This window comes from Solanum pennellii, chromosome 8, assembly GCF_001406875.1.
Source record: "Solanum pennellii chromosome 8, SPENNV200".
NCBI classification, from domain to species: domain Eukaryota; kingdom Viridiplantae; phylum Streptophyta; class Magnoliopsida; order Solanales; family Solanaceae; genus Solanum; species Solanum pennellii.
Window position 1 is genome coordinate 127,675 of NC_028644.1, and position 22,236 is coordinate 149,910.

Below are 22,236 nucleotides of genomic sequence, written 5' to 3' on the forward strand. Positions count from 1 at the left end.
TCACAATCACATAGGTACTGACTGGCTCATGATGACTCCCAATCGCAGAGCTCATGTAGCAAATACCATAGATCAAAGTGAAACAAAACACCATACAACAAAGAATTCCTCAATACCACAAGTTATTCTGATAAAAGCTTCCTCACCAAACATAATAAGTCACCTGTGTCCTTGTCTTAGTAAATAACACAAGTAAACCTACTTAATAAAATAACTAGAAAAGTAGAAAACACATCACAAAGTATTTTTTCATGTCTTAATAATACTGAAAAGTAAATGACCACACGAGCTCAAAGAGATGACAAGCTCAATGTGGAACTTCATAATCAGGATTGGAATAAGGAGGATATTCATCACCTGCCAAAAAATATAATGTTAGTAATTCTAACAAAGAAATGCAACAACGGCTGACCCAAACAAATTCAAAGCATCAATTTTCTCATAATACGTATAGATACAAAACAATTTGCTAGTTCTAACGTACCCAAAGCAAATACCTGGAACAAGTTGAAAAGGTACGAGAGTAGAATATCTTAGGTATAACATCATCGAATGTGAAACAAAAACCAACTCTACTAAAGAGTTTGCCAAAACGTAGCCTTTTTTATTATAATAACCAAAACGTAACCTTATTAGGAAGCATTAGAAGTGTCCCCTTAAACTCTCATGTGAACCATTTTTCTAAAAGAAGGAAACAAGGGCTCACACTAAGAGATAAGAGATATTAGGAACTTGTACACTCGTAAGATGCTCACATTCTACTTTGTAAAGACCATGAATATGATAAACTATACTCAACCATAAAGGCAGGGATGTGGTCTTAAAAGTGAATTGGCCAAAATCCTACTCACTAAATAACTATAAAGATGTTCCTTCTCTGATTTAACAATATGGAAACTGTCTATGATGTTGGTAGGAGCTAACATGATGAAGTATTGAGCTTAAAGCTTTTGGTGGTGACTGAAATGTATGTTTCCAACAATAAAACAATAAATGTAGGCATTTGGAATATAAAGATACCAGAGACTTCATTGGTAATCGCACATAGCATGGATAACAAATGGTGTATGTAGCTGAGTGGCCTTGTCAATATACATTACATATAAATAGACCCACAAATATATAAAAAGATTTACCTTGAGTGGGTGTTTTCTTGAGCCTGCAAAATGCAATAATTCTATCTCCAGAAATTCCCCAGAACCCCATTGCTTGAAAGATGAATGAAGCGTCAGAATCAGAATCCTTTGCTCGAAAGGTATTACGACACCAATATCCAGCAGCAATTGTGGTGGTGACAGACAAATTTTCAACAAATTGGAATTTTGTATTCTAATAAAAAAAAAAGAGTTAAAAGTGAAGGTAATAACCAAAAAGGAAAAGAAGAAGAAAATTTTGGTTGCAGTCACTTACATTGTGTGAATTGAAAGCATCAATAGCTAAGCATGAAATCTCATTGAACTCTGTCTTGTTGAGGCAATGGCGTTGTGGAACTATTGGAGCCCCAAGAGAACAATCCAATTCCAAATCCAAAGTGATATCAAAACCCTAAACCAACGAAAATTCAAATTCAAATTCAAAACAAACAAATGTAGAAAATGCATTATTATGCACGTACGTCGCTCTCCTCCACCTGCTTCCAATACTTCTCCCGAGTTTCTCGGTCCATTACGCTATTCCCGACATACATATCATGATCAGAATCATACTCTTCTTCTTTCATATCGCTATTCGCACTACTCTCCTCTTCGAATTTGCGCTTCCCTTGATGAGCATCATTTTCAGCCATTACAATCGATCGGAGTTAGCCCTAACCCTAGATACCTATTTCCCCCTAATTTTGCGATTCCCTTTTTAGCAGAGTTTATAAGGTGCGTGTGACATATATATAAATTTCGGGTCTTGAGCGTGAGAACTCGAGACCTCAAGCAGTATTCCTATTACACGATTCATATGATAACAATAATATTTTTAGTAGTGGGGTATTAAAAGCATATATTAAATATAGTAGAACTCTAAGTTATTTTTTATCGATCTCAATTCAAGGCAAAAATAGAAAATAAAAAGAAAGTAATAAAAAATCAAGGAAAACGTGACTAAAGTAAACAAGGATGACATAAAAATAAATAAATTGAGAATAAATTATATTTATTATCATGTGGGAGTTTCTTTGGACAAAAAAGGATAAACTGATAGTTAATCCAAATATCAAGATGGCAAGATTCATCATAAGGCCTATAAACTTTGTCGATAAATGATTTTGTTTGTTATATTATGGTTGATTATTTCCCCACCATAATACTATTTCAAATTTATAGTTTTTCTTGAACGATCAATTACATTGTTGTGAATGAAGTTAAAACTATTTCATAATCTTGATATTAGACGGTTGGATCTATTTCAAAAAATATTATTACGAAAAGTGTTTTTCAGCACTTCAGAGAAATGAAAATAACTAAGATTGAGCTTAAAAAATAATGGCTCTCGAGGAAGAAAGAAAGAAAAAAACTACTCATAATAAAACAAAATATATTATACAAATCAAACAAGAATTATTAGTTGTGAATTATACAAATGTGGTAAATTATACAACTCGAAGTCAACCCACCTAGTTAATGGTTAATTTTAGTCGCAAGTGATAATTATAGTAAACTATAACTATGATGAGTAATTAAATAGTATAAGTTTACTTTAACTGTGTAATTTTCTCATCACTCTCTACTTAAACAAACTATATCCCACTTTAATCTGCAATTCCACCCAAAGGGTAATGATTACTGTAAAAGAATTAATTAAATGTCAACTAGTTCCCTAATAATACTAGTTGTAATTGTACACTGTAAAAGATGTAAATATATTTAGCTGATTAGTTAGTTAGTTAGAATGTGTCAGTAAGCTAGTTGGAGAAGGTTATTCATAGCATGTGCTTATATACAAGGCAATGTATGTAGCATTGGATCATTATTCAATAAATCAGTTTTTCTTTTCTTCCTCATTACTTCTATGTTCCTCTCAACCATACTCTTCAATAAAGTTTTTAACTCTTTTAATTCATCTTCTTAATATGGTATCAGAGCAATACGAGCTTGGATTCGAACAATTCTTACACACATAGTGAAGATTTTCATTATTTTTTTAGCCAATTGTATTTTTCTTTTGTTCGATTTCATGGATTTTCAAGGAGTTGCTTCAGAAACTCAATCAGGAACTTCCATGTCTGTTCCTACTTTTGATCATCTTCATCCTCTGTATCTGTATTCATTAGATTAACCTGGATCATTGAATGTTGTGATCTTACTCACTGAAAGTGATAACTATACCTTATGGAGTAAGACTATGGAGTTAGCTTTGCTTGGGAAGAATAAGGTTGGATTTATCAATGGAACAGTGAAGAAGACACAATTCACAGGGGATTTGACTCGACTTTGGGATCGCTGTAATGCAATAGTTGTTTCGTGGATACTGTGCAATGTAAGTAAAGATCTTCACAGTGGAGTTCTTTACTGTTCAGATTCACACTTGATTTGGGAAGATCTTACGGAGAGGTTTAATAAGGTAAATAGCTCTCGTATTTTTCAGTTGCATAAGGAAATTTTTACTCTTATTCAAGGTGTTTCGTCTGTATCATTGTATTACTCTAGACTGAAGGATTTGTGGGATCAGTATGATTATATAATGCCTCCTCCTGCTTGTACATGTTCTATGTCTAAGGATTTTTTTGAGCAATCACAACATCAGAGAATGTTGCAATTTCTTATGGGACTTAACAAAAATTATAGTCAGGCTAGAAGCCAAATCTTGTTGATGCCACAACTTCCTAACATCAATCAAGCTTATGCTATGGTTAATCAAGATGAAAGTCAAAGAATGGTAGCCGGATCAAATAGAATGATGCCTGATATGGTTCCTACTGCAAAGTTTACTTCTAAATCTGGTCCTTGCAATCATTAACCTAGAAGATCTTATAATCCTAATGTTTTTTGCGATTTCTGCAATATAAAAGGTCACATGAGGACTGATTGTAACAAGCTACTGAAATGTGATTTTTGTCACAAAACTGGTCATCTTAAGGGCAACTGTTATATACTGATTGGATATCCAGCTGATTACAAAGGTAAAAAGATACAGTTGTTGTTGGGAATTCTACTTATGATACAGGGCATTTATCTCAACAGTGTCAATCTGATAAACCAGAGTCAACTCAATCATCTCATGATCAGATGCAATTTACATATCCTCAGATACAGTCATCATATCATAATCAAAGGCAAATGCAATTTCCATATCCTCCTCCTCCACAACATTGTATATCTCAGCAGCATCTGCCTATGCCTTTATTCACTCCATTGCAACACCAGAAACTACTCAAAATGCTTAATCAAACTAAACTTGATGACATAAGTGGCACTGCTAATATGACAGGTAATTCTTTGCCTTCAGCTGCTTCCTTGAAGTGGATTGTAGACACTGGTGCATCCCATCATATGGTCAAAGACCTTACATGTTTATATAATTCAGTTTTGATAGAGAATGCAGGTCAAGTTCAGTTGCCAACTGGTACTTCTACTAAAGTTTCACATATTGGAGATTGTCACATATGAGGAGGTGATTTTCCTAGAAGAGTGTTATGTGTACCAGCTTTTAAGTTCAATCTTATGTCAGTTTCTCAAGTGACAAAAGATTTGAATTGTTATGTCACATTTTTTCAAAAATATTGTGTTTTTCAGGACCTAGGATCTGGGAAGGTGAGGGTGATTGGTGAAGAGGAAGATGGACTTTACACTTTCTACTCTCAGCATGGTCAGTATGGTCACAAGATATCACAATCACACCAATGCATGACAACCATTCAGGGTACTGGGGTCAATGCAAATATTTGGCATCAAAGGCTGGGACATTTGAGTGTCATCAGAAAGATTTCAGCATTTCACAAGTTTGGTAACAAGTTTACTTTACATAAGTGTGATGTTTGTCCTCTTGCTAGGCAGACAAGATTACCTTTTCCACACAGTACTAGTAGTTCTACTTGTATTTTTCAGCTTCTACATATGGATGTTTGGGGTCCTTATAGAGTTGAAACATATGATGGTATGAGATATTTTTTGACTATTGTTGACGACTATTCTAGATGGACTTGGACTTTCTATATGAGACTTAAATCTGATGTTGTTAGTTTGTTGAAACAATTTATTGTTAAAATAGAAACTCAATTTGATAAAAGGATCAAAAGGATAAGATCTGATAATGGTACCGAGTTTTCTAATACCAACTGTCATGATTTATTCAAACTTCATGGCATTATTCATGAGAGTTCTTGTCCATACACACCTCAACAAAATGGGGTAGTGGAAAGGAGACATAGACATATTCTAGAAACTGCAAGGGCTATCAAATTTCAAGCTGGTTTTCCTGATAAATTTTGGGGTTTATGTATTCATGCTGCTACTCATGTATTAAACAGAATTCCTTCTATAACATTAGGAAATGTATCATCTTTTGATAAAATATATGGAAAATCTCCTCCTTTAGATCACATGAGAGTTATTGGATGCTTGTGTTTTTCCATCAATCTCACGACACATGATAAGTTCAGCCCAAGGGCAATAAGAGCTGTTTTGATGGGGTATGGTACAACTCAAAAAGGGTACAAGCTGTGTGATTTGGAAAACAAAAAATTCTTCATCAGCAAAGATGTGGTATTTTTGAAAACAATTTTTCCTTTTCATGACAACACTCCTCAACAAACACAACAACTGAACTCACCAGACATATTTGCTTATGATGTGTTAGTTGCAGACTCTACATCTTCAGTTACCTGTCAAGACAATGAGTGTATACCTTCTTCTCAGAATTGTGAGAATTGTGAAATCAGTTCATCTGATAATTCACTTCCATGTGACACTCCTTTATCACTTGTGAGGAAATTAAGCAAAAGTTCTAGACCTCCTGTTTGGCACAAAGATTATGTAATCAAAGCTGGTTCCAAGAAGTGTAACTATTCTCTTGCCTCAGTTTTAGACTATAAAGGATTATCACCTGCATACCAGAGTTTTGTCTTTAAATTTTCTGTTGAAACTGAACCATCAAACTATTCAGAGGCAGTACAAGATCCTAGATGGGTAGATGCTATGAACAATGAGATCAAGGTACTCGAAGACAATAAGACATGGGAATTGGTGACCTTGCCCAAGAGTAAAATGTTCATAGGGTGTAAGTGGGTGTACAAGATCAAATATAATGCAGATGGAAGTGTGGAGAGGTTCAAGGCTAGACTGGTTGCTAAGGGGTACAATCAAAAGAAAGGTTTTGATTACCAAGAGACTTTCTCCCCGATGGTGAAAATGGCAACTGTGAGGTCTGTAGTTTTTATTGTAGCTGCAAATCATTGGACATTACATCAGATGAATGTATATAATGATTTTTTACGAGGAGATTTGTATGAAGAAGTATATATGACACCCCTTGATGGTCTTAATAGAAAAGTTGGCAGTGATCAAGCATGTAGATTGTTGGAATCCCTCTATGGTCTTAAACAAGCTTCAAGACAGTGGAACATTAAACTCACCATTACCTTGATTGATTCTGGCTTCGTAAAGAGCAATAGAGACTATTCTTTGTTTACTAAGAGGAAGGAAAATAAATTGGTGGTTGTATTGGTTTATGTAGATGATTTATTGATAACAGGAAGTGATTCCAATATGATTCATGAAACTAAGACAGCATTGCATCATGCATTCAAGATTAAAGATCTAGGGGAACTAAGGTACTTCCTTGGGTTGAAGTTTGCTAGAAGTGAAACTGGATACTCATACATCAAAGGAAGTACACTTTGGAGTTATTAGCTGATATAGGGCTATCAGGTGCTAAACCAGTGTCAACACCTAGGGAACTGAATCTAAAACTCACCTCCACAGAGTTTGATGATCACATAAATCCTACACATATTGATACACTCCTCGAGGATCCTACAAGTTATCAAAGGTTGATTGGAAGGCTATTGTACCTCACAATCACTAGACCAGACATATCATTTGCAGTTCAGTGTCTAAGTCAATTTATGCATGCACCAAAAGCTTCACATATGGATTCAGCACTCAGATTGGTCAAATATTTGAAGACAGAACCAGGCTTAGGATTTCTAATGTCATCTACTAGAGGAAATAATTTACAGGTGTTTTGTGATGTTGATTGGGGTTCATGTATCAACAGCAGAAGGTCAATCACTGGATACTTAATCAAATATGGCGAATCTCTTGTCTCATGGAAGTTGAAAAAGCAGGTTACACTCTCCAGAAGTTCAGCTGAGGCTGAGTACAGAGCCATGGCCTCAAGCCCTCAACTGTTGCAGAGGTTGTTTGGACTGTTGGTTTGTTCCAAGAATTAGGGGTTGTCACTTCTCTACCAGTACCTGTTTATTCAGATAGTACTTCAGCATTACAAATTGCAACCAATCCTGTGTTTCACGAAAGAACAAAACACATAGATATTGACTGTCACTTTATCAGAGAAAAGATCCAAGATGGATTGCTTATCACTGCCTATCTACCATCCTCAGAACAGCCTGCGGATATCCTTACTAATGCACTTGGGAAGGGCCCTCACACGTATCTAATGTCCAAGCTAGGGATGAAGAACATCTTCATAGCTCCTAGCTTGAAGGGGGTGTAAAAGAATTAACTAAATGTGAACAAGTCCCTAATAATACTAGCTGTAATTGTACACTGTAAAAGGTGTAAACATGTTTAGCTGATTAGTTAGTTAGTTAGAATGTGTCAGTAAGCTCGTTAGAGGAGGTTAGTCATAGCATGTGATTATAGATAAGGCAATGTATGCATTGAATCATTATTCAAGAAATCAGTTTTTCTTTTCTTCCTCATTACTTCTCTGTTCCTCTCAACCATACTCTTCAATGGAGTTTTTACTCTTTTAATTCATCTTCTTAACAGTTACTCTTTCAGCACTTTCTTGAAAATGCCAAAGGCCCTAGACTGAGTAACTAGAGCTAATTGTCGAACACTTGCAAGAAAAGCTAAGACAGTGGTTCTTGTATACATTCTGAGAAGGACAACCCCCATATTCCAACTTCGTGCACTCAGAAACCTTCACTTGTGGTTAAACCAACCAATGCCACTATTCATGTTATACATAAACAATAAAGCAACAAACATAACCTTTTTTTAACAAAGCAAACATAGAACCAGAAAATCCAACAAGTTGAAATGGTAAGAGTAGAATAATTTAATGTGAAACAAAAAACCCATCTACTAAAGAAACTGCCAAAACGTAACCTTTTTTTTGAAAAACCAAAACATAACCTGATTATTTTTGTCTTACTTTATATAATAGAGAGTCAATAAAAATTTTATGTGATTTTTATAAAATTTTAAGTTGTAACTTATAATATTTGTTACGTAACACATAATTTCAAGAGTCAATCAAATACAATTAATTATTGAGATTTACAATATTTATTGCATAGTTTCCAAATTAAATAATACATGTTACTTTTTTGTTCAATTTTATTTGACAAGATAGATCAATTTTATGAATCAATCAACTTTTTTTTAATTAAAAAAACATTTTTTTTGATAAATTTATTCAAAAAAATATTTTAAATTGTGAATTATCATGATTTTTATGCAATTTTTAAACACATAAAACATTAAAACAAGTAAATTAAAACAAAAGAAAAAAATAATACATGTGCAGCAGCCAGACAAACATGTTTATCCCCACTTATATATTAATTTTTTTAAAAATAAATTAAAAAGGAAAGAAAAAAATGAATACATGTGCAGCTGCCAGGCCCTGGTTATCCCTACTAATATATAGGGCATAAGGGATATGGGATGTATAGAAGAGAGGGCAGATCTTTCAGTGATTAATTAGGTACATTGAGTTTCATGTCAGGAACAAGAGAAGAAAGAAGACGAACCAAACATAGTAACTATAGAGAAGCTAAAGTCGAGAAACTACCATAATTAACATTTGTGTACATATATCATATAGAGATTAGATCATATGTTTTTGTTGTTTGATATTAGTAGCCCCCATTTGTTCAGTAAGATGTTCCATGTTCTGAGTTTTATCCCATCCATTTATTTGTGGTTTGGTTTCACTTGTGTTTGAAATATCATCATCCATTGCAGCATCAGGGGAAGAAGGGCTTTGGAGAAACTTTTCCCAGAAAGGGTCACCCACACTAGGAAACTCTTCTATTTCATCCAGCAAACCACTCTGCCAGTCAATATCAGCACCAGGAGACAAACTACCAATAATATCTAGTCCCATTTTTCCCTCAACTGCACTAGTATCCATGAAAGAATCACATCCAATCACATCTGTATTGTTTTCAGGCAAAATTCCTTGCAACTGTGATAACTCAGGCATAATCATATCGGATGCAGAAAGTGAACCAGGATGCAAATCTTCACCTCCTACCAACGGGATTATGTTTGACAATTGATTATTGATGATTTCGGAACATGTGCCAAGATGAGATGACTGCATCTCAGAAGTGGCTGGCAACAAACTTTGACCTGCAATTGCTGAAGCTGTATTCAGCAAGGGCTTCCCAGAAGTTGGTGGGACCTCCTGAAGAGTGACTCCCGAAACACGACCTGAAGATGCATTAGACTGTGGTGAACCATCACCAATCAGGAAACTTTCAGGACTGTTGCTGAAGTTATCTAATCTAGGAGATGAATCTAGTTTTGAAAGCTCCCTCAACATTGCCTTTGCTGCCTCATTTATCCCAGGTTGGTACTTAACAATCTGTCCATCCGCAGGAGTAACGGATGGATCCTGTGATTCAATATCCTGCTTAATCCTTCGTTTCTTGCTGCCTTCAGCTATTCGCTTATTACTCTCATTTTGCTGCTGAACAAACTGTGCCAAGAATCCAGGGCTGTTGACAGCTTTTGCCAGGAACGACATCATTTGTTGTTGTCGCAGCTCCATACCTTGAAGGCGCTGCACCATCCCTTGCAACTGATTGTCAGTGGCTTGCTGCTGTTGTCTGAGCCTAACCAGCTCTTGCATAAGCACGTTCTTGTCCCTTTTCAGCCTCTCAACCTCTTCTTCAAGCCCAAATTTCCCAACCTCGACACAAGCCCCAACGGATGCACTGTGTCCAGGTGGCTGCATCTGTTGTTGAGCATGTCCATGTGGCTGCTGCTGTTGTTGAGCATGTCCATGAGCAGGTTTACGTCGACTTATACTTTTAAGCAGGTGCTTCTGACCTCTTAAGAATCCCTCATTAGCAAATTCCCAGCGGTCTGGATCAACCTTTCTAAAACCCTGTATTCCCACAAAGGCATGAGTAGAAGTTTGATAAACAGTACAAAGATCACTGCGCCAATATTTTGAATTAAAGGCAATTAATCAACAACGAGTTTGCCAAGTGGCTTTGTTTTTCACTAAGATCACTCGTCAGGTTTACTTTGCAACCAGAAAGAAATCAATAAACAACTCAAATATCCAACCACACTACACAGAGTAACTTTGTTTCCTCATATAAGCTTTTCGGTGAAAAATTAGCATGATTTGAGAATAAAAGAACTGTTTCAGAAATACACCCCCACAACAAGCGTACACATAGGTCTCAAATAAACAAGCACCTCTTCCCATAGTACAAGAAAAAGAAATCATTCGAAACAAGAAGCATAAGTGAAATCATATCCAACTCACTGTAACTGCTCCCGCATCTACCTCATGGTTACAAAACCCATAATTGCAAATTCTTTCCTAGATAAATACCCCTTTGGGGGGAAATACTAAGCATTACTTCAGAATAGACTGACGTCAGAACAGCATTAAGATGGTGCTGTTTATACCTCAAAAAGAAGAGAAGAGAAAAGGAAAAGTAAAAAGAGGTGGAGAAGCATTCAAGGCTTTACAAAAGTTTAAGAAGGCACAGATGTAGCGAGAGATAAGAAAATTTTTGGAGAAGAAGGCTGTTCTTCTGTCAAGGAAAAAGACAAACTCTACGCAAGCAGAACAGATAGAGATCGTCACAACAACCCAATATTACGTTCCAAACATGTGACATGCACCTACCCAAGTCCCAGGCTTTACTACCTTTAGCATTGAACCAAAGCATTAGCACAACATTGGCACTCAAGGCACTTTAATAATCAGGAATTACCATTAAAGTGAACAGCAAGTGAGATATAGCCACGAAAGGATAGCAAAGGACCATTCACATAAGAAACTGACCATACATAACAACAACAACAACATAACATACTCAGTGTAAACCCACAAGTGGGATCTGGGGAGTGTAGGGTATGGGGAGGGTAGGGTATTCCCTACCTTTGTGGTGTACAGAGACTGTTTTTGATACATCCTCAGCTCAAATTTTTGTCTTCCCTAGACTCTTTTTTCTTTCTCAATTTTTTTCATTTCACTATCACATCTCTATCACCTTTATATCACAAAAGAGAGGGAACGAAATAGATTCAGATAACCTTTGCTCTTCTACCACAAGTCACATAGTCACACCAAAGGAGCTTAACACTCAGGGTTCTATGCCCAAACCCTAGTTCTACAAAGATCTTCTGTTCATAACCTCAAAGAAAACCAGAGAGATACAAATATTGAAAACCAGTGAGATCATGCTTCACTAAATTGCAGCCTTCATTTGGTCTCACAACAAATTTACAACAAACTAGAGTCCACTGGTGTTTTGATGTCAACCATGATTTCGTTCTTTTTGCTTTGACTGATTTCTGATACTTAGATCAGATAGACAACTGTGTTTTACATGAGGCTTGAAGAATGTCAAACACCTTTCCTTTGGGTCCTTTGGATTAAATTAACCTCCTAAGCTTAATCACCTCTTCTTGTCTTCCTAAGACTCATTTTTCCTTCCTTTGGAATTACTAAGAGTTATGGTAAAAGCTCTTCTTCGTCAATGGTTTTCCTTAATTCATAGAAGAACAAATGTTAAGGAAATGCCAAATACTCAAAGGCTTAACCTGAGCTATTTCATTCTCCTCTTTTTATTGTGATAGATATGTGACAGAACAAAAAATTCTTGGGAAGAGAAAAGGCAAGTCCCAGGAAAAAAGTGACAAAAAGTTGATAGAAATGCAATGGTGAAAGGAGATTTCCTAAGAAGAGGAGAAAGCGTTGAGGAGACGAAAATGTCACAAAAAGATGACAGTTAAAGGAATATTTCATGAGGGTGTAAAATGTCTAGGGAGGACAATATGATGATTAAAAATGGCAGGTGAAAAAGTAGTACTGGAAGACAAAAATAAAGTTATATAGGTGGGTAAGTTTTCTAAGAATAGTGAAAGTTTTAAGGTCAGAAAGGTGATATGGACATGATGGAAGAATTTACTGACAAGATAAAAGCGAAGGGAAATGTGAGGGGTTTTTGGGATGACAAAGAAAGAGTTAGAGATTAGCAATCTAGTAAGAGTAAGACCCAAACGTATTAGGATGATAATATTTCCAGTCATATGAATTATAATATAAGAAAATTCTAAATGGATTCCCAAATTTGTCTATATGCTTCCTCCAAACTTCCATAACTCACTTCGGGATCTTTGATGAGTCCCTGCAATAGATAAATGGCTCCATATATACGCTAGAATCCCCCACCCCTTCTACACAGGAGATTAACACCTTTCCCAACCTTCAAATCCACAAAAGGCAAAACAACCACCTTTTACATGGAGAAAGTACTGGAAACAAGGTCAGGAACCTAATTTAGTCGAAATCAGATGAGGTGCAATAGGGAGAAAGATATTTAAACATCATAGCATCAACCTGAAGCTACTATATTAGACCCCCTCTTCATTTGGGAACCGCGGTGATAACAATACAAGTTACCACTGTCCAAATGTTGATGCAGATATTGACAGTCCCATGATCAGTTTTATTCGTCAAGATATATACATGCTTCCTGATAGATTATCTACTTGATCACACAATAAGAACACACCTTTATTTTTTATAACCAAGAAATTCTGAAGGATTGGTCGCATAAAGTTCGAAACTCAGTGGATAGTGAGCCTGGCCATCTATAGTAACTACCGTGATCTACTTAAATCAGGCTTTTGACCGGCAGAATCCGACCCTTGACACGCCTAATCCACAAATCAGATATTGTGATCTTACCACTCCAAAGTCACAGGGGTCACATTAAGCACAACATAATAATTTTTCACTATCTTTTTATTTTACTGGTAATAATAATTCTTCATATTCTTTGGGAAACTAAATCCTATATTGATCTTAAAGAGTAAAAGATGTTTTCTTTTATGTAGTAAGCGAAATATTATTAAGGCACCCAGTCGATGCAAAGATACAAAAAGTTGGATCTGTGCTCTAAGAGTAGAAGATTGAAACTCAATTTACACATTAAATTGGACTGCACTAGCTATAATAAAAACATAAGTTGCAGGGCGGAAGGCGCAACACTCAAAGATGTCCTCAAATGGATCATTGAGGAAATAGGGCACAAGAACAATGCACATGATATTCATAACAAAACAAATAGCAGGCCTCCAGAACAGCATTCTCTAATTCAACACACATTTTATTAAATTTTATCCCAAGGTTGAAAAAACATTAGCATTCCTTATTTACAAAAATCTGTTCTTTTAGCATTCCAATTAGCAATCACCATCAACATCAAACAAGAAGTTATAATCATCCAGCCATCACGATAACAAAAACAAACTAGTTAGTCTCGATTCTTCATTAAGCATTTGGATCAGTTATAGTTGACAAAAACCCAATAAAAAGCAAAAGGAAAGAAATGCATACATAAGTATTCAGCTGCCGAACAAAGCTGGAGAAGTTATTATGCTTAAAGTACTTCGGAAGTAGGTCTTTAGCAAACTCCGGAGGATCCCAAACCACAAAACTATTATTCGTAGGACTCCACGACACGATCTTATCCGTACTCGGATCATCCACCATATCATACGTCTTCACCAGAAACGGCGGCGGCGCATTCGCACTGGGTATCGGCGCCGGCGCCGTCTGCAACATCGGAGCTCCTACTCCTACTCCTACTCCGTCACCGACAGCAGCCTTCCCGCTGCCATAAGAATTCGGCTCCATTCACGATAAAACCTACCTCAAACCGGAACTATTCGGGTCGAGGTCGAATGAAATCAAACTCCGATGATAAATACACTACATGCTATGCATCAATTGAATTTGGAATATCATCCATGGATGGAGGTAGAGAAAAAACCCTAGGTTTTTAGAGAGAGAAAGTGCGAGCGAGTGAAGTTTTTAGAAAGAGAGATGATGACTGAGATGAACCGGCGGAGGTAAAAAATTGGACTGAAAAGGTTATTATTAAAATAAATAAATTGCAGTGACCACGGTAGAGGTGAATAAAAAATTACCAATTTACCCCCTTTTTTAATTTTGTTTTGGACTGGAATTCACGGGGTAAGAGTGAAAGCTCACTCATGTTTTATTAATAATAATTAAATATACATATTAAAAGATTATATACAAATTACTTTTTTAAAAAATAAGAATAAGGTTGACTACATACCAATTTAGGGGGGTTCGTGGGTTTGAATCGGTTTATAGTTAAAATTAAAATCAACTAATCTAGTCATATCATAGGTCTAAAAGATTTCACTTCTTCATTCTTCAAGTCGTGTCATAGATCTATAAGCTTTCTCTCTTATCCCTTATCTTATTGTCTTTAGTATGTGTTTATTAGAAGGGATTATGCTTCAAGGAGTGAGGGAGAAATGTTGGTTGCGATATGGCTATGTGACTTGATAGATTTGAGATTATAGACATTGATGTTTTATTTAGTATGAATGATGCTTTATTATTGCCTTTATGTTATAAAAGATGTTTAGAAGAATTGAGTGGTTACTCCCGAGGGTCGAAAGTGTGCCTACCTAGCAAGGTGATTGTGAGGTTATTATTAATTGGTGGTGGGAACCGACTTAGCTATGATGATTTTTGAGGTATGTTGATATATTGATTGAATAAGGTTTTTGAGTAAGGTCTAGATGGGTTGAGAGAATAGACTCCTCTACGAAGGGTAGGAGTGTAATTCACCTCTGTCTATAATCATCTTTTGTGATGAGGTGAACTATTAGTGATGCTTAAAAAGAATTAGTATAGGCTTGCTCCCAAGGGGGATATAAGGTTGTTGAGTATTTTTGATGTGAATAAGCTAGGGTTACTAGAGATTATCACCTTGAGAGGTGTAGTGAGTAAGAGAAGTTTTGTCCCGGTTGCTAGGCGCATGTAAGATTATGAGTAGAGTTAGTAAAGTTTCTTGTAGGTTAAGGTTACAAGAAGAGAAGGTAAGCAAGTTGACTCTAGTAGTGGGGAAGTGAAACCTCAAAAGAAGAATGGGTTTTATGCTCTCCAATCTAGAGAAGATCAAGAGTGATTTTCTTATGTCCCTTTCTCGTATGTGCTTCTTGTATGTTATAGAAAATTTTCAGATTTCTTGTCTTTAATGACTTGCTATGATGGACTTAATATTGTACTTGATATGATTGATGTTTAGAAAAACATGTGTGGGCTTGCTCCCAAGGGTAGATAGTGTGTCTATTCCATAAAGACTTTACATGATTATGTGTTACTATGATCTATATATGTATGCTTATGAAGTTGTGAAGGTCTTGTTAGAATTGACCTAATTGCATTGTGTTGCCTCTTGTTGTAGCATACTTGAGGCAATGTGCAATTTTTAGGCTCCATGAATTTATGTTGAGCATGTTACAACTAGGAGATATTAGTTCCTCCTTGGAAATGAGTAATATGTTCCATGCATGCATTTTGAGTTGCATTAGGTATGTCTAGATTGAAATTAAAGCTTCCTTGGTTGGGTGTATGCATTTAGAAATAATGCATACTCGATGACGAATGTTTAGAAAGTTTATTCGAGGATGAATGTTCCCAAGGAGAAGACATTGTTGTACCCCGGATACTAGAAGACCAAACTAGAGTCACTAGTTAGGATTCTAAGGTTTGACGTAGTGAAATATTGTCGTGTATGAGACTTACTGTGTTGTGAATGAGGGGTTTAATGGTTGATATCAATGTAGGCATTATATATAGTATACTAGATGACCTATAGGTGTTTGGTAGTTCAGGGGAAGGGTAGCCACCAAGGCAAAAGGGCAAGCCCAAGCCAAAGGGCCAATTAGGTTGTCCAACCTTAGCAGCCACTGCCTAAGAGTTCACAACCACCTTCAAGACCAGTGATGTGGACCACGGTCCGTGAAGGGGTCCTTGAATATGCCTTAGGCACTTAAAAGGTCAGAACAAAAGGCCTAGACACTACTCCAAGTCCACGAGGCACTTCACCAGCCGTTGGCTTGACCACGACCCGTCAAAGTACTCGTGAAGGTGCCTTAGAGTTTTTGGGTGGTTGAGGGACAAAAAAGGTTGGAGGGGATAATGGTCCATGGACATCGGGGACCACCACAGACTGTAGTGCCCTGGTCGTCAAAGTGGTCGTAGTGCTTGGGACGGGACTGCCAAGTTGGGAGACAATTGGGTAAAATCCTATGCAACTAGGTTTAAGTGGGGTTGTTTTTTCTATGTATTTTATTAACCTATTTAAACTATTTTAAGTATTTAATCCTTAGTTTTAAGTCACTTTATATTAGACGCAATTCAAAACCCAAAATCACCCCCTCTCAAATATTTCCCTCTCAAAAAAGAACCTCTATTAAAGAAGAAGCTAGGGTTGAAGCTAAGGTCAAGATCAAAGGCTCCATTGACTAGGGATTTATTTAATTTATGTTTATCTCTTCATATATGGGTTCTTCCACCCATAGAGTCCCCTAAAATTTTTCCTAATTTGTGACGAAGAACCTCAATGAAGGTATAGTTACTTTCAATGCATGTGTTTTAGGTTGGTATGATTCCAAATGGTTGGATACTACTTGTATAAAAAAACAGAATAGCAATTATAGACAAACTCTAACCTAAGGGCAATCCAAAAAATAAAACAGTACTTAAAAACGAACAAAATACAACATAATAGCAAACTAACACAATAAACACACTACTTAGCTTCTCTATGAACATAATAATCTATGAACATAAATACAACAGGGTAGCAAATTAGCAGCTTCTGTATGAACATAATACTAGGAAGAACAGAAATACAACACTTGACGAACATAATACAAAATTACGCGACTTAGAGAAAGGGAAAAAATAATTTTATAAAAAAATATCGTATATTGTGGTGTAAATATACACCTAACACTATAATTGTAAGCCAAACATAAGATTTCACGCAATATTGATCTTAATTTCAAGAATCAGACAGAAACACTAGGAAATAAATCACAAACTCAAAATAAGAGATAAAGAATTACTAAATCAGTTGATAAACTTGTAAATGAAGTTGACAATCCACAACAAAACATAGAAATAAGGTTGAAAAAAAAAATACTTTGGTTCTGTCTAAAACAAACACATCTCTGGGCTTTCTGTTTTTATTTTTTCTTTTTTTTAACAACATTGCCCAATTGGACAATACCTCGGGGATAAGCCAATCTATATACCAAGTCTCTTCTCACTTTAGCATAGCCATGATCACCCCATTCATCGCCCCAATGATTTTTAACTTCATAGTATTCAACTCCATTTTTAATTCCCCATCCTGTTATCAGTACTGAATGTGCTTCATTATGGATCCGAACAGCAGCCCCATCTTCAACATCAGTAGGGTTTTCAACAGTAGCCTCATCTTCAACAACTCCCATATAAACTTCCTAGGTACAACAACAGAAAGCAAACTATCAAAATATAATTAGGGTAATGTTGGAATAAACTAACTTTACAATATACCTACATACCTCTCCTTTGAAATCCATGGTACTCGCATTCACTCTGATTGCCCCAACCATAGGTTGATGTCGCAATACTTGATTAATTTGCTCATCGGTCACCAAGTCCTCAAAACCCACTCTTTGCCATTTTGCAGCAATATTCTCCGTACGCACTCGAACGACCTCCCCAATTTTATATTTTACCTGCTACCATGCATGTGTTAGCCAAGAATTAATAAAATAAATAATCAATCAAGTTTGTAGCCAACCTCATTTGGGAGCGGGTCAGGAAAATTAATGTCCCAACTAGTGTTTCTCTTGGGATAAGCCGTGGCTTCATACAACCCAAAGTTCCTTGCATAATAGAGAGCATCGACATGAGAGCCAAAGTAACATCCAAGAGTTGCATTCCTTTTTCGACCTTGCTGTGCATAGTTAAAACTTCTCGGCATTTGGTCAGCAATTTGTTGGGTAGACAATTCAACCGGAGTTGAGTTGCAAACAAAGCGGATACTGCTTCCGTTGTACTATAAGCATAGCAGATATCTTCAAAATTGAAATAGAAAATGAAGTTAAATTCATATCCTATGATATATATAGTGAAAAATATACTACAGTAATATTAATATACTTACGCATGCCATTACGATTATTATGAATATATGGGAGAAGTATTTGAGTAGGCTCATTTCTTAAACTAAACCCAAAATCACCTGCCATATGTTATAGACTACAAAAACATAAAAGGAAATCATCAAACAACACACAAACGAATAGAGATAGACTCGAAAACTTGCAATTTTACTTGCGTGAACATACAAGTTCTTCAATTCATACATAAACATTATAAAAAAAGTAAAAAGGTTTCTCATTCCACTGGACATTCTGCCTGCAAAAACTGTTATATCACCATATATAATTATAGTGTTGCGTATGTACTACTGTTCTCATCATGCTACAAGGGAGTATTTACTTTTAAGGTCCTAAGCTTAATAAGAAGGAAATGGAAACAGTTGGGAAGATGTCAATTAATTACTTGAAACAACAAAAAGAGCAGTATCTATGTTCTTGAAGTATTTGAAACATGAGTGGGAGGGACAGCCCGAAAAACATAATTTAGGAAGAAACAACCAAATATAACAAGGTTCTGGATCCAAAAAGGCATAGAAAAACCTTCTAGGAGCATATAAGTCAATCATCAAAAGACTTTTCTGGTCCACAAACATGTGACGGTTTTTCTTAGAACCAAGAGGTATTATGAGAAGGGAGCTTCCCATTTGGATTACACAAAAGTGACTCAAGCGAACCAGCTACAAGGGAGATAGGTTTCTTCAAGTGGCATGGCATGTAAAAAGTTGGGACTTCTGTATTTCTCTACTTCAGCTCCATGAAGAGCATGCATCTTACTGGTATCGAAGGGATGTTTGTTCCGGAAATATGCCATAAGCTACTTGATATATATGGGTTATCCTACTGATTAAGACAACTAGTGAAGTCCATTGCATCTAAGAACTACTGGTTCAATAAATGAAAAGACACACTATCAGTGCAAATCAGGAATTTAACAGTACCCTTTAGTAAGTATGTCTGCATCATTTTGGACTTGAAATGTACCTTGTCAACCCACCCCTCCATAAGTTCTATATCAAGATTTTTTAGTTCTATCGTCATGAACATAAACAACAAGACCTCATCAAGGCAGTCCATTTCATCCACCCTAACACTATAGTTATTGAGCCATATCAATTTGAGAAAAAAGATAGTCCGGCCTCTGAAACTTGTTGTGCAACAACAAGCCCATGTAGATTTATGAGCTGCAAACACAATGTCGTTACCAACCTTCTGGGGATTTACAGAGTTAAAGGAGCTAAGCTTGAACAGTAAAATCCATGGAGTAGGTTCACAAATTCAACTTTATTTGGGGTTTTCAACATTTTACCAATATCTTCTCAACAAAGATTCAGAAGTTCTTAAACAAGAAATGAAGTATGTTCCCTAGCTAGCTAATTTTCAGGAACATCAAACTAGAACCAATAGTTTATCTAATAATCTAGAAAATGAAAAGGGTCTAAGAAATTTCTCAAGATTTTCCATATTAGAGAAGTATTACATTTAACAGAGCTAAAACTCATTTTTGACATGCATGATCAAGAGTACTTGCACATTAAATTGGATTATCGTATTTCTGACACAAACTAAAGCTACAATCACTAACTTGGATCAGAAGAAACACTAAGCAGGAGATCTGTGAACAAAAAAAAATGAAAATTTTTACTAACTCAAACACATACATTCATAAAATCCAAGCAAAGAAAATGATGAAGAAAAGCACTTACTTTGAACGGCCAAAAATGGAAAATGAGTGTTTCTTGGTTGTGATAAAAAAAAAAAAGAATGTTCATTATATACTGGTACGTACTGGAAATGGACTTACCGATCTCAGAATCAAATCAGTTTCATAACCGCATTGTTTGTTATCGTTTTTTCACTCATTTATGAAATTACACAAAATAGAAAGATAAAAAAACTAGATAAATACCAATCACCATCCACTCTAAATCCTTACTTATAAAATTTCACTAATATAAAGTACTATATATTATGACATATATATAGCATGGAAAAGTAGTTTTACAAAAAGATTTTATGAGAATGATAATGAAGCTAGCCGCTAAATTATAAAAAAAAATTATTTGCATTTTATATCATATATAAATTTGAATGAAAATATGTACTTAATTAATCAAACTACTATGATTTACTATAATAACCACCGTTATTTAATTAACGGAGATAAGTATCGTGTAAGATTTAACAAGTAGAAATTAGAAAACAATAATATCATGCATATTTTCGTGCGTAGGGTTTTTAGAAATTAAAACTAGTATTTTTATTTCTATTAGTCAAGGAAATATAAAAGACGACATAAAAGAGATTCATCTTGCTAATAATATAAATGTCCGTTTAAATTGACTTTTAGTAATTATCAGCTCTTAAGAGTATTTAAATATTGTAAAAATAATTTAAAAGAATATTAAAAGTAAGTACCCCTATTTTTTATTTTTAATTTAAAAGTTACTGAAAATTAACTTTCAAAGAAAAATACATACTTAGCTGTGCATTGAACTTTATATACAGTAAAAATAAAAGGCTTAAGTCATCTACAGCCACTTAAAGTTGTCCACATATTTCATTTAGGCATCTTATTTTAGACTTGTTTCAATTGAACACCTTTTTTAGTTTAAAAAAATACCTATCGAACATATTTTGACAATCAACTAAAAATAAAGGTGGTGTGTCATACACTCGCGGCTGACATGACATGGTAGCTAATAAAAAAGAGACATCTGGCATCGGGCCCAGAAAAACACAATTAAATAAATAAAAACTATTTTTTGAGAAAAAAAAATTAAAAAAGAGCAACCTTCCCTTTTCTTCTTCTTCTTCTTTCCAGAACCACTCCCACCCAACCCCAACTTTAAATTCCACATTTTTTTACCAAAAGACACAAAATCGAATCACGTTTCGAATAACCATTTTCACTTTGACATTTTTCCTTTTAATTTGAAATTATATGTTTTCTTTCCGATCAACCCACCTACCCCTCTCCTTGAATCTAATTCAATATTGGAAATGGTATTTCTTCCAATCATGCACTTTTTCTTAATCATTAATTAAGATTTGTTAAAATTGAAAAATAATAATAACAAGTTTTTTCCAAAAAAAATCTATTCATATCTTTTTTCATCATAATTAATAGGACTTCGTCAATATATTTGAAATATAAATCAACATAAGAAAGAAAAAGGAAAAGCAGAAGAAGAACGATAGAGGGTGAGAGAAAGAGAGAGGTGGAGGTGGTGGTGTGTAGCGTATGTAAAAAGATTATGAAAATGGTGGAAGAATAGTTGCAGCAATATTGGGAAGAAGATGTATGTTTCTTCTTTTTTTTTTGTTAATTTTTTTAAAAAATTAAATTAGGTGTAAAAGTTAATGGAAAAAAAAAGAAAATATATTATTTTTCATAACTTAACGCGCTCAAAGAAAGTGTACTACACATTTTTTGCCATGTCAACGTTTTGTGTTTAATGGAAATGATTTTTGAACAAATAAGGTGTTCAATCGGCATATGGATGAGTTAAGTTGTCTAAGCGAATTTTGCGGACAACTTTAAGTGGTTGCACATGACTTTAAGCCAAAATAAAATGTACTATGCCATGCATTGCATTGCATACATGCCCCTTCAAAAACAAAGACACGAAATTCTAGATTATTAGATATATTAACATTTATAGAAAGTCAGCGTACTTTTTGGCAAATATGAATCATAACATGGATATTGTTTCAACCATTTTTTTTTAAATACTTAATATAATTATGTTAATTTTAATATTTAGAAATTAGAGTTAAATATATTCTAAATCGTATATTGCTTTTTATTCAA

General features: G+C 35.1%; 2 protein-coding genes and 1 pseudogene across 3 annotated transcripts; all 3 read right to left on the reverse strand.

Annotated features, from left to right (window-relative positions):
• Window positions 1-11: 11 nt before the first annotated feature.
• Window positions 12-1,936, reverse strand: LOC107028661. 2 transcript variants are annotated; one of them, XM_015229821.2, is made up of 4 exons: window positions 1,631-1,936; window positions 1,411-1,545; window positions 1,137-1,329; window positions 12-357 (listed from the first exon to the last, which is right to left on the reverse strand). In XM_015229821.2, exons 1-4 carry the CDS (start codon window positions 1,784-1,786, stop codon window positions 308-310), a joined length of 534 nt encoding a protein of 177 aa, XP_015085307.1. In that variant the 5' UTR covers window positions 1,787-1,936; the 3' UTR covers window positions 12-307. The 2 variants fall into 2 exon arrangements, with proteins under 2 accessions (XP_015085307.1, XP_015085306.1); XM_015229820.2 differs by having other exon boundaries at window positions 1,616-1,932.
• Window positions 1,937-8,849: 6,913 nt separating this feature from the next.
• On the reverse strand, window positions 8,850-14,306 carry LOC107028943 (heat shock factor protein HSF8). Its single transcript, XM_015230190.2, has 2 exons — window positions 13,777-14,306; window positions 8,850-10,296 (listed from the first exon to the last, which is right to left on the reverse strand). Exons 1-2 carry the CDS (start codon window positions 14,074-14,076, stop codon window positions 9,010-9,012), a joined length of 1,587 nt encoding a protein of 528 aa, XP_015085676.1. The 5' UTR covers window positions 14,077-14,306; the 3' UTR covers window positions 8,850-9,009.
• A 3,142-nt stretch (window positions 14,307-17,448) lies between these two features.
• Window positions 17,449-18,512, reverse strand: LOC107027390 (annotated as a pseudogene).
• Between the last annotated feature and the right edge of the window lie 3,724 nt (window positions 18,513-22,236).